The sequence below is a fragment of the Lemur catta genome, chromosome 18 (assembly GCF_020740605.2).
Source record: "Lemur catta isolate mLemCat1 chromosome 18, mLemCat1.pri, whole genome shotgun sequence".
NCBI classification, from domain to species: Eukaryota; Metazoa; Chordata; class Mammalia; order Primates; family Lemuridae; genus Lemur; species Lemur catta.
Genome location: NC_059145.1, coordinates 32,893,432 through 32,909,424, shown reverse-complemented (window position 1 = coordinate 32,909,424; position 15,993 = coordinate 32,893,432). Strand labels below are relative to the sequence as shown.

The window sequence follows — 15,993 nt, the reverse complement described above, 5'->3', positions numbered from 1 at the left end:
AGCTCCGCAGCGCTGATGGGCGTCGCCACGAGCCAATGGGCGCTCCGGGAGGCGGAGCAGTGAGGCCGAGAGGGCGGGATTTCCCGCGCGGACGCTCGGCGCCTGGCAAGGGCCGTGCAGGCGGGGAGCGCTGCCGCGCCTGCAAGAGAGGGCGGGCCCGGGTCAGCTGCTGCGGGCGGGCCGGCGCGGGGAGCTGTGGGCGGCCGCTGCGTCTCCTGCCGCCGCCCTCCCTCCGCCACGATGCCGGGGATCGACAAGCTGCCCATCGAGGAGACGCTGGAGGACAGCCCGCAGGTGAGGCGCGGGGGGTGGCTGCCGACGAGGGACACCCTGGTGGGCCGACCCCAGGCCTGGGCCGCCGCAGGTGCCGCCGCCCAGGTGCTCCCGCCCGTCGCGGGCCGCGGCCCGAGCCGCCCAGGCCGGGCCCGCCGCCCCAAGCCCGCGTGGGCGCGCGCTGCTGGGCCGAGGGCCGCGGACGGAGTGCGAGCCGCGTTCGTGGGCCCGGCGGTCAGGTACCCGCGCGTGTCTCCTTTTATTTGACGAAACGTGCTGTTTTTTATCACCGTGATATGAGGTGATAAATCCCGGTCGTGGAATTTTCTCCCCGGAAACGTCTTCGGAGAAAATGCTGAAGGGGAGAAAACCCGGTAGTCTGATGATTTCTGAGGCTCAGCAAGGTAGGGAAGGAAATGCATAGTTTTTCTTCGGGAGATGCTGAAGGGTGTGGAGAGCTGTTGGCGAAGCCCGTGACGGGTCCTGGCGCCTGCGTGCGCTCTCCCTGCCCAGTGTGCCCGTGTCGCGGCCGTGACCGTGGCCGCTGTCACTCGGGCTGTGCACGGCGTGTGATGGACGGTGCGTGCCTTCGCGGCTCCACAACTGCGGCGCCGCTCGCTGCAGACTCGGCCCCAATAAACTCATCAAAATAAAAGCCCTGTGTTCTGCGTTTTGTGCGTTGGAGATGATACTGGTATGGTTGTTCTAGCTTAAGACAGTTTTGGAAAATGTAACCATTTGATATTTTTTCAATACTGAAGAATGAAATCAGCTATATTAAAAAAGATGTTGGTGGAGGGTTGCAATCAATATGCATAGAGAAACTTCATCTCTAAGCCTGTCTTTTACACTAATTGAAACGATTTAAGACGATGTTGCTGGTTGGATATCACTTAGAATGAAAAATTTCTGGAGTATTGTTCATTTGGAAATACAGTTAATATTTAGAAATGTTTCATGTGTCTTTACAGATTAATATGGCCCCCAAAGAAAAAAGGAAGGAAAAGTCTAGATCCCCCTTTCCTGGATGAATTTTGTGCCAGTCTTAATTTTCAAGTTGAAATGGCGCTCTGATTGTAGAATTGATTTGTTCTTTTTCATTCTGAAAGTTATCTTCATACGCCAGTTGTCTACTGGTAATGTACTCTTATCAGCGTATACTGACAAAAAGAGAAACCCACATTTTGGTTTATCTTGACTGCCAGTATAGCTGGTTCAAATTTTTCTTAATGATTTCCCTAGTATAAAGTTAAAAAGTATATTTGTTTCAGATGATTTGCAAAAGCTTTGTGGGATGTATTGATCAGGTGCACTTTGCCATTTTACTTTTTTATTATGTAATACTCAACAGGTTGCCTTACCTTTCTTCTCTTACCTGGCTTGTTTTTTATAGCCCATAAAAGCTATAAACAGCTCAGAATGGGTTGCACAGTGCCCTAGCGATGACTTGTGAGGCAGAGATAAACTCGTGACTTATCTGATTAATTTCTTGAGCTTTTTCACAGAATTAGCTTACAATTTAAGAATTAGGGTTTTTTTCTCCTTTGGACAAGCATGCATCATACTAGTATCAGTTTCACAATAATTTTTTGTTTGTTTTTTTGAGATGAGGGTCTTGCTGTGTTGCCCAGGCTGGAGTGTAGTGACTATTCACAGGCATTATCATAGTGCATTACAGCCTCAGACTCTTGTCCTGAAGCAGTCCTTCCCCGTCAGCCTCCCTAGTAGCAGGTATTACAGGTGTGCACCATCAAGCTGGCTACATTGATATTCTTCCCATTTCTAGGGCAGTTGAACTAGGTAAAATTCATTTGGAAAACTTGGGACAATTGGGATTTAGGAAGGGTAGAGACTTGGAGGGGATTCTTAGGCAGAACTTGTGGCAGGATGGAAAGCCTTGATTCTGAGATTGAGAAGACAGGGGTTTTAGTCTTCTCTGCCACTTAGTGCCTTTTGCTTTAGGGCAAGTTACTCAACTTCTTTGAACCTCAGTTATTGTAGATAGGGAATGTTTCTATTTTATACCCTGATTATACAAAATACTAGTTGCTGGTTCAGAATAATTGGAAGGTAGAGGAAAGGGTACACATACGAATATACACATCTATCGGGCACCCAGCAGCAAACTCTAATAACAGTTTGCTTTCTTTAGTCTTCTTTTCTTATACATATTTTAATGTAATCGAGGTTATATTGTGCATAACAATTTTATTTTATTTATTTATTTATTTATTTATTTATTTATTTATTTATTTAAGAGACATGGTCTTGCTCCTTTGCCCAGGCTGGAGTGCAGTGGCATCATCGTAGCTCACTGCAACCTTGAACTCCTGGGCTCAAACCATCCTCCTACCTGAGCCTTCCGAGTTGTTGGGACCACAGGCGAAAGCACCTGGGCCTGCTTTTAACATAACATTATAGCTTAAGTATCTTCACATGTTTTTACATTCTCAGTAAAAAAAAATTAAAGACAGCACATTTCCTTAACTGACTTAACAATTAACCCATCGTTGGACTTTTAGAGTTTTCCCAAAGTTTCGTTTTTATAAATAGGGTTGAGATTAATGCTTTTGGGTCTAAATTTTTCTCAGTTTGGACTATTTTATCTAGTATAGAGGCCAAAGATGTGGAGTTACAAAGGATATGAAAACTTTTAAAGCTCCTGATAAGTTTTAGATCATTTCATCCTAAGTGGCCTGCCAGTTGCTATGTAAAAAAATTAGAGCATTGGAGTCATGGAAGATTATCCTTAATTATAGTTTTCCTTTTTTAGTTTTGATATATAGTAACTATTAAAATAGGGGAAATTTGCAAGTCCAAATCCAGCTGGTCAAAATCTTTAGAATTATCTTGCCCAAACCACACGATTCTGCAAAAGATCGTTGTCTGTTGAGGCAGAAAATCCTAAGCCTACACTAGATGCTTTGTCCATGTTTATATATTGTCTTGAAAATCAGAATCAAAATGAAACTTGTTAATTACTAAGAACAGGTATGATCTTTAAAAAATAATTGATTTTATGTGTATTAATAAATAAACATCTTAATGATTATCCATTCTTGATAAAACAGTGAAGGCAAACTCCAGTCCCAAATGTAGGTATCTTTCTTTGGATAATATGAAATACTCGTAGAGTATGAGACGTGCCTTTTTCCCCCCATGTTTTAACATCTCTGATTGGGATTTTCCTTAGAGTTGATGGTATTTTAACAATTGCTATCAGCCAGATGGCAGTTGTAGTGTAATTGGTATTGCCTACAAATGTACATACTTGGTTTTTTCTCTGGGCATACAGGCCAAGTGCAGCCTTTCCGTGTTATGAATCAATTAAGAACCATTTGAGAAAGGAATATCAGTCCTGCTTTGCCTGAAAACTTTCCTTTGATACCTGGTGAGATGTCAAGCACTGCCATCAAAACTTGCTGAATGAGTCAATGGCTTGGAAGAAAATATTAGGGACAAAAGTGGATCACTTCTAAGAGATATTTGTAACCTCCTCTGGGCACAGAGAATAATGTATGAGAAAACATGGATAATGATGACTCTTGAGTTGACAAGTGATTCATTAGAGTTGAACTCTGAATGTGAAGTTTTAGAAATATATTAAATTTATGCTGCTTGTATTTTCCTTTTTATATTTACCTGAAAGATATACAAGATAAAATTCTATCTGAAGGTTTATTTCTGTAAATATAAGGTAAGAATTTTAAGACATAAAAAAATCTTAAATCATAGATTAATTGCCAGCATTGTTTTGTTTGTTTTAATAGAGCATATATAAAAATGGTGTATCTTACAATGCATACCATCATAGATTCAATGAAATGGTACCATATTGATTCTATTTTTGTAAGCTGCTAACTGTAAACGAACAGTAAATATACAATGCTGAACTTGATGTTGGTAGCTTCAAGTAGGGAACTTGTTTCAACCCTGTTTTGTGTAATTCCTTAAATTGGAATTACCCATTTTTAGAAAAAAAATAAAGCTAAGTGGCAAGTTTTTCTTAAGAATGTCACTAGTCAAACAAGATTTCCTGATGCTTTCTTAAAACTTCTAAAAATAGCACTATAGGGAATTGGAGTGGAGTACTAGAGTGAAAGAAATTCTGTCAAATCCAAATCTCTGAGGCCTGGGGAAGCAGAGGACTTAAAATGAGGACTTCATATATTGGCATATGATCTTATGTCTTTTTGTTTTTCCCTTATACTATATTGATTTGCTTCCTCTTCTGAAAATAGGAAGCTAAGAAATAAGTTGATTTAAAAAAAAAAACTTCTAAGGCAGAGGCATAAATTATTTTTGGAATAAAAATACAAAGTCATGTTTTGGATTTTAAACTGCAATTATCTCCAGTAGTAGTTGGTATTTTAATTCTTCCCCTGCCTTTGGAATATAAAATAGTGAGAGTACCTTGCCTCTGAGTTTCCTTATCTTTGATAATTTTTATTGATATTCTTAACACTATTGACAAGTTTTTCCCTCTTAAAATGAAGATAATTTTTACATGTTCCTAGTAAAAACAAACAAAAAAAACAAGTCAAACAATATAGAAATGTATAAAGAAGAAGAAGAAGAGAAGAAGAAAATAACCCCAAATTTTTCACTTAGAAAAACCTAGGCTGAAAAGTTGGCCATTCTGGGGAGGGTACTGTGATATTATTTTAGATTAGGACAGGGAGGGGTTTGGCACTACTAGAAGAGACCATGGAAGAAGAGAAATAATCATACTAAGTTATCCTGGAATAAGACATTTAAAATATTTACAATACATGAAAAAACCCCAAAAATATAATATGTAGAATGCTATTAATTTAATTTTGAATGTTTCTGTTGATTTTTTGTTTAAATATAGAATTTTTAATTACAAAAATATACCTCTGTTCCTCTAAAGTTTGTATGACATAGTTGGAAAATACCTCTGCTTTAGTGAAGTGAAACAAAACAAAATACCCTGACTTCTTAGCATTGCTATCAAAAGAGAGAAAATAGACTGAAACTCAGAATTTTTGCTTCCTTTACAAAAAAATGTTTTTTTTATCTGATTTATATAATGATTTACATAAACTTATTGCTTTTATTTTATACAGACAAGGTCTTTACTGGGTGTATTTGAAGAAGATGCTACAGCTATTTCCAACTATATGAACCAATTATATCAAGCCATGCATCGAATTTATGATGCACAGGTAAAAAGCTAAGAGCTAACTCAATACTGTTATTCAAAAATGAATCTTTAAGCCCCAGGAGGACAGAGATAGTGTTTGTCTTATTTACTGATGCTTAGCCCTATTCTGGGCTCATAGTAATAAATCTTTGTTGAATGGATGAATGATCATTAAGTATTTTGTATTACAGAGTTTACATTTCAATTATTAGTGTAGTTTGTAGCACTACAGAATTGATGAAGATTGAAGCTTCTCCCATTCTCCCCAAACACAGTAAGAGCTTTCTTACTGAAACTCACTGATAGTAGAGATCTTTGCCTAAGATTTGACTGAGGACCCCATATTGTCACTTAGTATTTCCCCTAATCATACTTTTGATATTATGGAACACTTCTCCTTTTTGAGTAGAGGATTTGCAAGTAGTCTGCCTCTATCTAGTTAGAAGAAGGTAATAAAAATTAGATGTAACTCTGGAGTACAAGGAGATGAATTTAAGAAGGGTATGACTAGATTTTCTTGTTGACCAGGCATAAAATTTGAGGTTATATTTGAGTAACTTAATTATAAGCTTTAACAGCAGCCTGGGTTCTATGATAATACTTTCTTTGGGATTAATTAAGTGTACAAGTTAGATTTTTTTTCCCTTCTCATTTTCTCCCCTTTCTGGATTCACATTTTCATTATGTACTTGAAAAGTTATGATAGTTGCTTATTTTTTCCTTGTGATAGGTCTCTCAGTCTTTGATTTCTGACCACAGAGATAGTCAATGAATATGTAAAAGGAGTATTATTTTTGTCATTCTGAAAAAAACTTCAGAATTAAAGAAAATATCTTTCATGTGGCTTTGTTGCTATGTTGTGTGACTGATCAACCACATTTTGGTTTTATGTTATTGAACAGTCATTATAGTCTAGCATTAGTATCTAGAGAGGCATAATCAGTCATCAGTGTAGACTCTAAAGATTTTGCTAAGGTTATATCAGTTTGCTTCTAGCTTTTAAAATAGTTTAATGCTTAAGTTTTATTAGCAAAAAAAAAAAAAAAACACATACCTAGAACACTGCTGAATTCCTTTACAGTGTCTGTTTCCTGGTTTGAATTTTGTTTTAAAGTTCTTTAATGGTAGGTCTCTTTCCAGTGATTTAATGAGTTTTTAAAAAACATACTATACAGTATTTACATTAACTGATATTAAATAAAAGTGGCCTAGGTATCTTCAACAAAAACTTTTTTCTTAATCAGTAATATTGTGCTAATTTGAATGCTAATCTTTTTCCATAGAATGAATTAAGTGCAGCAACACACCTGACTTCAAAACTTTTGAAAGAATATGAAAAACAGGTATCGTATATTAGAATTTTAAAAGCATAATTTAAAATACGCAGTGATACATGTTCTTATCAAGAATTTTTAAATTTTTTTTAGTTCACAGGTTATGCCATTAAATTTCACTATGGCACTTACTTTGAGATACTTTTAATGATTTAATGCTAGATACAGAGGCTCTCTAATTTACCTCTCTTCTCTTTACAAATGAAGAAACTGGGGCTTACTCAAAGTTACATTGTTGGTTATAGGAGGAACTGGAGCTAAACACCAAATCTTTGTACTCCCAGTATGGTATACATTCCAATATACCATGTTAGTTGGTTACTTAACAACCATTGTAACTAATGTTTATTAATTATATAAATTATACTGTTTTATTAATGACATTTTTAGAGCTTATTCAAAATTTTAGAAGTTTTCTGAGGTTATTTAAAAATGTAAATTACAATGTTGTGATTCACAGAAGACATATAGCACTGAACCTCCACCTTATCTCTGTTTCTCACTTTTCAGCGTTTTCCATTGGGGGGTGATGATGAAGTTATGAGCTCTACATTACAACAGTTTTCAAAAGTTATAGATGAAGTAAGTGTTTATTTTATTTTGTTTGAATAAGTGGTCTTATAATTAGTTACTCAAGATGTATAGCTTTTATTGGTATCTTTGATTATTTTATGAGTAATATTACAAAGATTGCTACAGAAGGGCTTTATTTTCTTAAGGTCCTGATGGCTGGCTCATAAAAACAATACTCTGTTTATCTGATGAAAGGAAATTATTTTCCAGGAATAAACATATAGATGTGTTTTCTCTACTCCTAGTCCAGGTACCATTCGATCTTTTTTTTTTTTTTTGAGACAGAGTCTCGCATTGTTGCCCGGGCTAGAGTGAGTGCCGTGACATCAGCCTAGCTCACAGCAACTTCGAATTCCTGGGCTCAAGCAATCCTCCTCCGTCAGCCTCCCGAGTAGCTGGGACTACAGGCATGTACCACCATGCCCGGCTAATTTTTTCTATATATATTTTTAGTTGGCCAGCTAATTTCTTTCTATTTTTAGTAGAGACAGGGTCTCACTCTTGCTCAGGCTGGTCTCGAACTCCTGTCCTCAAGTGATCCACCTGCCTCGGCCTCCCAGAGTGCTAGGATTACAGGTGTGAGCCACCGTGCCCGGCCGATCTTTTTTTTTTTTTAATCTTTTATTTTTTTAGTGATAGGATCTCCCTCTGTTCCCCAGGCTGGTGTGCAGTGACATGATCATAGCTCCCTGTAACCTCAAACTCCTGGGCTCAAGAGATCTCCTGCCTCAGGCCCCTGAGTAGCTAGGACTATAGGTGTGTGCCACCAGGCCCAGCTAATTTTTTTTTTTTTTTTTTTTAGAGATGGGGGGAGTCTCACTATGTTGCCCCGGCTGGTCTCAAACTCCTGGCTTGAAGCGATCCTCCGGGCTTGGCATCCCAAAGTGCTGGGATTATAGGCATGAGCCATTGCAGCTGGCCCAAAATCAACCCTTAATTTCTCAAACCAGTCATCATAACAAATCATTTAAAAAAAAAAAAAAAAGACCTGGAAGGAAGGAGAAAGAAGATAGTGAGAGATGTGTGGAGAATCCATAACTGTTCTCTACTGTTGCAGGGAAACTGCTTCTTTTCAGATGAACCATTAGATAGTTTTTTCTATTTTAGTACTTTTAACTGGAAAAGTAATATTTTGAAATACTTGAATAGCTCATTATAGCAACATGTTATCCTAGGAAATCTAGGTAAAGAAATAGTACTTGTAGGAAATAGAACTTTTTTCATTTTTAAAAAAATTGTGGTAAAATACATATAACAAAATTTGCCACTCATGACATTTAGTACATTCACAATGTTGTGCAACCATCACCACTGTCTATTACCAGAACATTCATCATCCCAAAGGAAACCTTGTACCCGTTAAGCAGTCACTTCTACCTCCCTGCTCCCTCCAGCCCTGGCAACCACTAATCTGCTTTATGTCTCTATGGATTTGCCTATTTTGGATATTTCATATAAATAAACTCATATAATTTGACAGACTTTTATGTCTGTCTTCCTTCACTAGCATGATGTGTTCATGGTTCATTCATGTTGTAATATGCATCAGTACTTCATTCTTTTTTGGCTAAATGAAAGTTCATTGTATGGATATATACTACATTTTGTTTATTCATTCATCTATTGGTGAATGTTTGGATTGATTCCATCTTTTGGCTAATTTGAATACTGATGCTATGAACATTCATATAAAAGTTTGTTTTTTTGAACACCAGTTTTAAGGTTTTTTGAGTATGTACCCAGGACTGAGATTGCATAATTTTATGTTTAACTTTTAGATGAGGAACCACCAAACAGTTTTCTGTAGTCCCTGCACCATTTTACATTCCCACCAACAATGTAAGAGGGTTCCAGTTTTCCACATCTTTGCCAATATTGTTCTTTTCTTTTTTTTTTTATTATAGGCATCTAAGTGGGTGTGAAATGGTATCTCATTGTGGTTTTGATTTCTATTTTCTTGACAGCTAATGATATTAAGCATCTTTTCATGTGGTTACTGGCCATGTGTTTATCTTTGAAGAAGTGTTTCAGATCCTTTGCCCGTTTTTTAGTTGGGTTATTTGTCTTTTTATTATTGGGTTTTAAGAGTTCTTTATTCTAGATACTAGTTCCTTATTGGATATGTGATTGGCAAATATCTTCTCCCATTCTGTGAGTTGCCTTTTTACTTTATTGATAGTATCATTTGATGCACAAAATTTTGATGATGTCCAATTTATATTTTCTTTTGTTCCTTGTGCTTATGCTGTCATATCTAAAAAGCCATTGCCAAATCCAAGATTATTCTTTGTTTTCGTCTAAGAGTTTTAAGTGGAAATTTTTTGTGCCATATAATGTTTTGTATCGAAATTTTTAGTGTTTTCTTACATAAAATTTATTGAAGCCTTTTTTACTAGATTTTGTTTCATTTATATAACACTGGCTAAATGTCTCTGTATAGTTAGTTATTTGGACTTTTTGGTCTTTCTTTTTCTAGCTTAGCTCTTGTCATGCAGTACTTTCAACTCAACTTGCGGATGCCATGATGTTCCCCATTACCCAGTTTAAAGAAAGAGATCTGAAAGGTATTGAATTCAAGCTTATATTTACTTTCATCAGCTGTCAGAAGATCAGTGCTTATGCAATTCTGATTATTCTGACCACAGCCTGTGCCACTTTAAACAGTTACCAAACATTTTATAGGGGCTCCTGCTGGGTGTCAAACTAGATACTGAGAAATATTGATTTGGATAAGATATCCTTTCCCTGGAGAAATCGTAGAGAAGGAGATGAGTAAGCACATAATTATGACACTATGTCTCTTATAATTAGGGAATGAGCAAGGTACTGTGGGTGCTCTAAGGAGAGGATTAGAAAGGCTTCACCAAGGATGTGACATGAACATTGAACAATGAAGAGGAATTTGCTAGGAGAAGAGAGTCATTGTTCTGTTGGAGGGACTAGAGTGAACAAAAGTATGGGTTGCAGAGATATATAGAGAATAACAAGAAATTCAATGTGGCTGCAATGATGAATGTTTCAGGGTAAGACAGGAGATGAATCTAGAAATAGATTATAGATGGGTCTGGATCATGACAGAGAGGTTAGACTTGAGTTTATGAGCAGAGAAGCTTATGGGAGTTTTTAAGGAGTAGAAAGACACAATCTCTTTGTTTTTGGAGTATGGAATAAAGTGGATTTGGTGTCAAGGAGACTGGATTAGGAAGTTGTGGGAGTCCAGTGAGGTATGACCAAGGCCTTAATTAGGATAGTGGTACAGGGTATAAAGGTATGTGTATGAGCTAAAGTGGTGAGAGGTAGTCACATGTAACAACTTGCAACTTAGTAGTTTTTTGGTTTTTTTTTTTTTTTTTTTACCCATTTAGAACTACTAGGTGATACACAATGAGAGTTTTATGGAATTGGCTTTGCATTTTCATAATTTATAATCTCAGCCATATAGACTTATTTCCATAATATGTAGACAGGGTAAAAACATTGAACTAATGTATCAGTGAATGGTGAAGTACTTAAAGTATACATGAAATAGAGAAAAATATACTTTAGAGATGGAGTTAATAATTGTGCTCGTGATCTTCAAAAATGGTCATTTATAAAGTCGAGAAACAAGATCTCTTTTCTCACAGTGTAAAGGGAATGAATGGCATAATCTTAATAAAATGCTTGTTTCTCATTCAGCATTTGTGCTTATTAGAGTTATATATCAAAAATGAATTAATAAGTTAGATTCTAGCACTAAATCAAAATATTGCATATCTTAGCATTTACAATGGGTTTTAAAATTTGTTTTTGTGTCATATTCCTTAGTTGTAGCAAGTAGATTTTCTAGTGGTGTAACTCTTGCTAATGATAGGAAATGTTCCATAGACTAGCTGAAATACAGAGTAACTGTTTCACCTTGAATGTTGAAGGATGAAATATTATTTAGAGTTTTAATTACAGTTTAACTGGCAGTTATTTTCTAAACAAATGTATTTCATAAATATGCTAAACTTAAATTATTCTTCAACTTTTTCAGAAATACTAACATTAAAGGAAGTATTTCAGATTGCGAGTAATGGTAAGCCCTGAATACTTTGCACACTTATTTCTTGTAATGTTGCATATTTCAGTGCATATCCATTGCCAGATTCTTTGTAACAAAGAATGAACCTGATTAAATATATAAGTGAACATTGTTTAAATCACATTACTACTTAAAGTACACTGTTAAGATTACAAGAAAAATTTTAAAGGCAAGTAAATCAATCTTACAGTTTACTATCTTCATAATCCTTAGGGAGATGATGTAATATTTTATCTTCCTTGTTTTTCTTATGTTTCAATTTTTTTTTAATGAGCATTTGCTTTTTTTTTTTTTTTTAAAAGAGATGGGCTCTCACTATGTTGCCCAGCCTAGAGTGCGGTGGCTTGTCCCAGGTGCGATCATAGCTCACGACAATCTTGAACTCTTGGGCTCAAGCAGTCCTCCTGTCTTAGCCTCCCGAATCAATAATTGGGACCACATGTGCGCACCAGCATGCCTCGCTGCATTTGCTATTTTTATACTAAAAAAATACTTTAAAAAACTTTTAGTGCATCGTAGTTTTCTTGCAATTAATTTTTTTTAACCAATTTGGTAAGTAGATACATAATTTAGGGAAAATTTGGCTATGGGGAAAATTTGAGTGCAATAATCATGTAGTTGGTAAGGAATTCTTATCTTGCATTAGTATGTTTGCAGGAAGATGCACATGTGAAGACCATTTAAAGCATTTATAGGTTTTGCAAAGTACTGTTGTATGTTGTTAACACTCATTTCTGTTTTCTAGATCATGATGCTGCAATTAACAAATACAGCCGATTGTCAAAAAAGAGAGAAAATGACAAGGTGTGATACATCTTTAGTCCTTCAGGATCACAATTAACAATTATTGCATTAGGGGGTCTAGTTTTTCCTGTTTAAAAATAGAGCCAGCAGTTACTTTGTATGTTTTGCTATATTGCTCTTAATTTATTCTTTCCCTCTAGCTGTTTAAAACCTTTCTTATAATCATTAATCTATTTAAACAAAATATTTTTCTTCTGCCAAGATCTGATGTTATAAGTAAACATAACTATTTTAAAAATGTAATTGATGCCTTGTAGTTTTACTGTCTCTTGCTTTGTATTTTGATGGCGTTGCATTTGTTCTGTTTGAACATACATATGTATTCAAAAATGCCTTCTGAGATACAGTAGTCGAAAAGTTGAATTGTTGCACACATAATTCAATGAAATTCTGTTATGAGGCCATCCTCATTTACAGGGAATATATATCTTTTGATATTTCTTCAAGGAGTGAAATACAAAAATATGACACTATAGTTGAGAAGAAATGCATTCAAGTAGAGATCAAAGAACAGAATATTAACCAGTTCACCTGGATATTCTTTAAGATCATGTCTCTCTCCAGGGCCTAATCCAGGGCTTCATCTGTAGGCCTTACTAGATCCTTCTGAATGAGGTGATCTCTCTGTGCCTGAGTATTGGTGCCTGTAGCCTTGGCTTCAGCTGGTGGTAGTGACACAGTGACTGCTTATCAGAATCCATAATTGGGTAGGACTTACTATGCAACAGCTACTGTGACAATAAAGGGGATGTTTCATACACAAAATTGAGTACAAAAATCTGCTTTTCATTTCTAATTTTAGTTCACAGAATACTTGTTGGTGCAAGTATTGATAAAAAAAATACATTTTGGGATCTACATTAGTCACTTGGCCTTAAAGAAGTAGTTAAAGGCCCTAGATATAAAATTTGGTACATTTTACATCACCTCAAAGAGTGGATACTCCACATTTATTGAGGGCTTCCTGTGTGAAGGCATGCAGCTGCACTAGGTACAGGAGTAAAAGGATGAAGAGAAGGCACGGATTAACTCTATTATTAGTTAAATGCAATAATAGAGGTTTTAATAAAATCCTGAGAGAGTACAGAGAGGGCAGCAGTTAACTTTGGTGAACTGGGAAAGATTATACTTTTAGGAGGTGACATTTGCCTTGAAGCTACGCTGGTTTGGGATTGGAGAGAGGGCGTTCCTGAGAGAAAAATAGCCTTTGCTGGAAGCGCATGATGGGACTGAGAGAGTATAAAGGTTAAGAGCACTGGCTCTAGCGCTGCCACTTATTTGCCTGAGATTACACTTACTTAATTCCAAGCCTGTTTTTTTATTAATCAAAAGAACTCAATTATTGTGAAGATTAAATGAGGTAATGTATGCAGAGTACCTGGCTTATGGCAAGTTTTCAGTAAATTCTAGCAATAATTATGATGATGATGATGGAAGATAATCATTTCAGTGTGTCTGGAACATAGGATGTATTTGGGGAGGTATGGCACAAATGACAAGGAAGTAGTCTGGGGCCAGATTACTATATTAATGGCTTTGAAATTTGTGTTACGAGTGGGCAGCCACCAAAGGATTCTAAGCAGGCAAATAACACCATGCAATTGTGTTATAGGACAAAAATACTAATGAGAATATGAAGGGGACAAGACTAAAGGTAATCCAATGAAAAGGTATTAGAATAGTTTGCAAAGACATAATGAAGGTCTCAGCTAAGGTTACTAATTGAAAGTGGTGAGGAAGGAATACTTTGGGAGATATTTCATAAATTGAATTGACAAGACTTATGGTAGGAGAAGGAATCAAAAATGAGTCCTAGATTTCTTTGGTGACTGAATGGATCCTAGAGTCATTAAGAGAGCTAAGAAACAAAGTAGAAGAGAAGGTTTTGTGGGGAAGATACTGTCTTCAGTTTTGTTCACTTCTAGCACATAAACATACATATAAAGAACCCAGCTGGAGATATGTTTCCTCTGGCACTTGGGAGAGTGAAGGGCAGGAGATAAAAATTTGTGGTCATTGAGGCATTGGTATATCGGAATGTTCTTGCTACTTGATGAGGAATTCTAAGGGAAGCAGGAAGACAGAAGAGCCTAATGCATATTGCATAATAGGTGCTTAATAAATATTTGTTGACTGAATAAAAGAACAACTCAGGAGATCACACATAGTTTAAGCATGAATGAAGGAAGACAAGCAAGTACAAGAGAGGAAGAATGGCATGAAGAGAACCAGGAGGGAGAGTGGTATGCTGTGACCTGATTGAGGTCAAGGACTAACGGCTAAGCCAATAGTAAACAGTTGTCTGCCTTTTCTCCATGTGCTAGGCTTTCTCTGCCACATTCAGTTTAGATACTATATCATTTTCAGTTATGTACAGAATTCTGTTTTTCATATGCATTGTATAAATGATGTGGTTGCTAAACAGGAAAATCAGCTTAACCAATATGTTGAAGGTTTCTAATAGATCAGAAAACGGGAAAGTTATGCTCAATTGCTCATGATATGCCATTTTCCTTGGGTAGGCACTTCGCTACAGCCTCTATTGAAAATAATTCAAAATTAAGTAAATAATAGTATTTTTAATCTTTTCATTCAAAGGTGAAATATGAAGTAACAGAAGATGTGTACACTTCCAGAAAGAAGCAACACCAGACCATGATGCATTATTTTTGTGCATTAAATACTCTTCAGTACAAGAAAAAAATAGCATTGTTAGAACCTCTACTTGGGTACATGCAAGCTCAGGTAAATACCGTACTATGTTGTGGATTGTAACTCTCCTAAAATCTTTATATCAAACTTGATATTTACATTAAATGTAAAAGATATTACAAACTTTTGTCAACATCCTTGCTCATGTTTATGCTTCAAAGAGTAATTTTTAAAAATATCATTAGAGTACTATTTTAGGGAAGTTAGGAAGAATGGTTTTCCTTGCAGATGAAGATTTCAAATATTTTAGGGTCAATGAAACCACGTACCTTGTATTTAGATCTTGTTTCCCAAATTGGGGGTAATGAACAGAAAGCTAAATGAATTTCAGAGTTACACCTCTTGTTGGAGCTGTCACTTACTCTTGCTTCGTAATAGATTTGAAAGAGAATGAACAAGTTTGAATATTTTTCGTACATTCCTTGTGTACTGCCTGAGGTAAAAATAATAGATGAACTGCAAAGTGCCCAAAGAGGTGTATATTAGGAAGGAGGCTAGAAAATTAAGTTTTGGGTAACATAAGATATTAGTCCCTTAAAAATCAAGAGTTTGAAGAAATTTGAATATTCCCGTGGGTAAAAGAGTACTGTACTTACTATATCCAATATAAAACTTATCTTTATAGTAAAATGAAATAGTTTATCTGTATAATTTATTTGAAATGCTTTAAAATTTATTTTCCAATTAAAATCATTATACATATGTATTACTTGTTAGATTCAAAAAATATAAAAGGATATACAGTGGAATTTAAGTCTAGCTTCCTCAGTGGCGTCATGCCCAGTAGAAGTCACAAACTACAACTTAACTTTTACACAAATGGAAACAATCCTCTTTTTTACTTAACCATGTATCTCAGAGATTGTTTATATGATTTACTTTAAGTATTTTTTAATGTGTGTTTGTGTTGTTCAACCCCCCACTCCTCCCGACCCAGATAAGTTTCTTTAAGATGGGTTCTGAAAATCTCAGCGAACAACTGGAAGAATTTTTAGCTAATATTGGAACAAGTGTACAGAAGTAAGTTTTTTTTTCTTTAAAACTGAAAATGAAATGACATAAAT

The 15,993-nt window shown here is 36.1% G+C and overlaps 1 protein-coding gene across 2 annotated transcripts in view; it reads left to right on the top strand.

The window, feature by feature from the left end:
• The first annotated feature begins 93 nt into the window (after positions 1-93).
• Positions 94-15,993, top strand: part of APPL1 (adaptor protein, phosphotyrosine interacting with PH domain and leucine zipper 1) — a 30,459-nt gene continuing 14,559 nt past the window's right edge. Inside the window, exons 1-9 of one of the 2 annotated variants that reach the window (XM_045530446.1) lie at positions 94-294; positions 5,364-5,462; positions 6,724-6,783; positions 7,285-7,356; positions 9,824-9,911; positions 11,366-11,407; positions 12,159-12,217; positions 14,816-14,962; positions 15,867-15,949. In XM_045530446.1, the coding sequence (XP_045386402.1) occupies positions 241-294; positions 5,364-5,462; positions 6,724-6,783; positions 7,285-7,356; positions 9,824-9,911; positions 11,366-11,407; positions 12,159-12,217; positions 14,816-14,962; positions 15,867-15,949 (704 nt within the window). In that variant the 5' untranslated portion in view covers positions 94-240. The remainder of the gene's footprint in view (positions 295-5,363; positions 5,463-6,723; positions 6,784-7,284; positions 7,357-9,823; positions 9,912-11,365; positions 11,408-12,158; positions 12,218-14,815; positions 14,963-15,866; positions 15,950-15,993) is intronic. The other variant, XM_045530447.1, reaches the window with a different exon arrangement.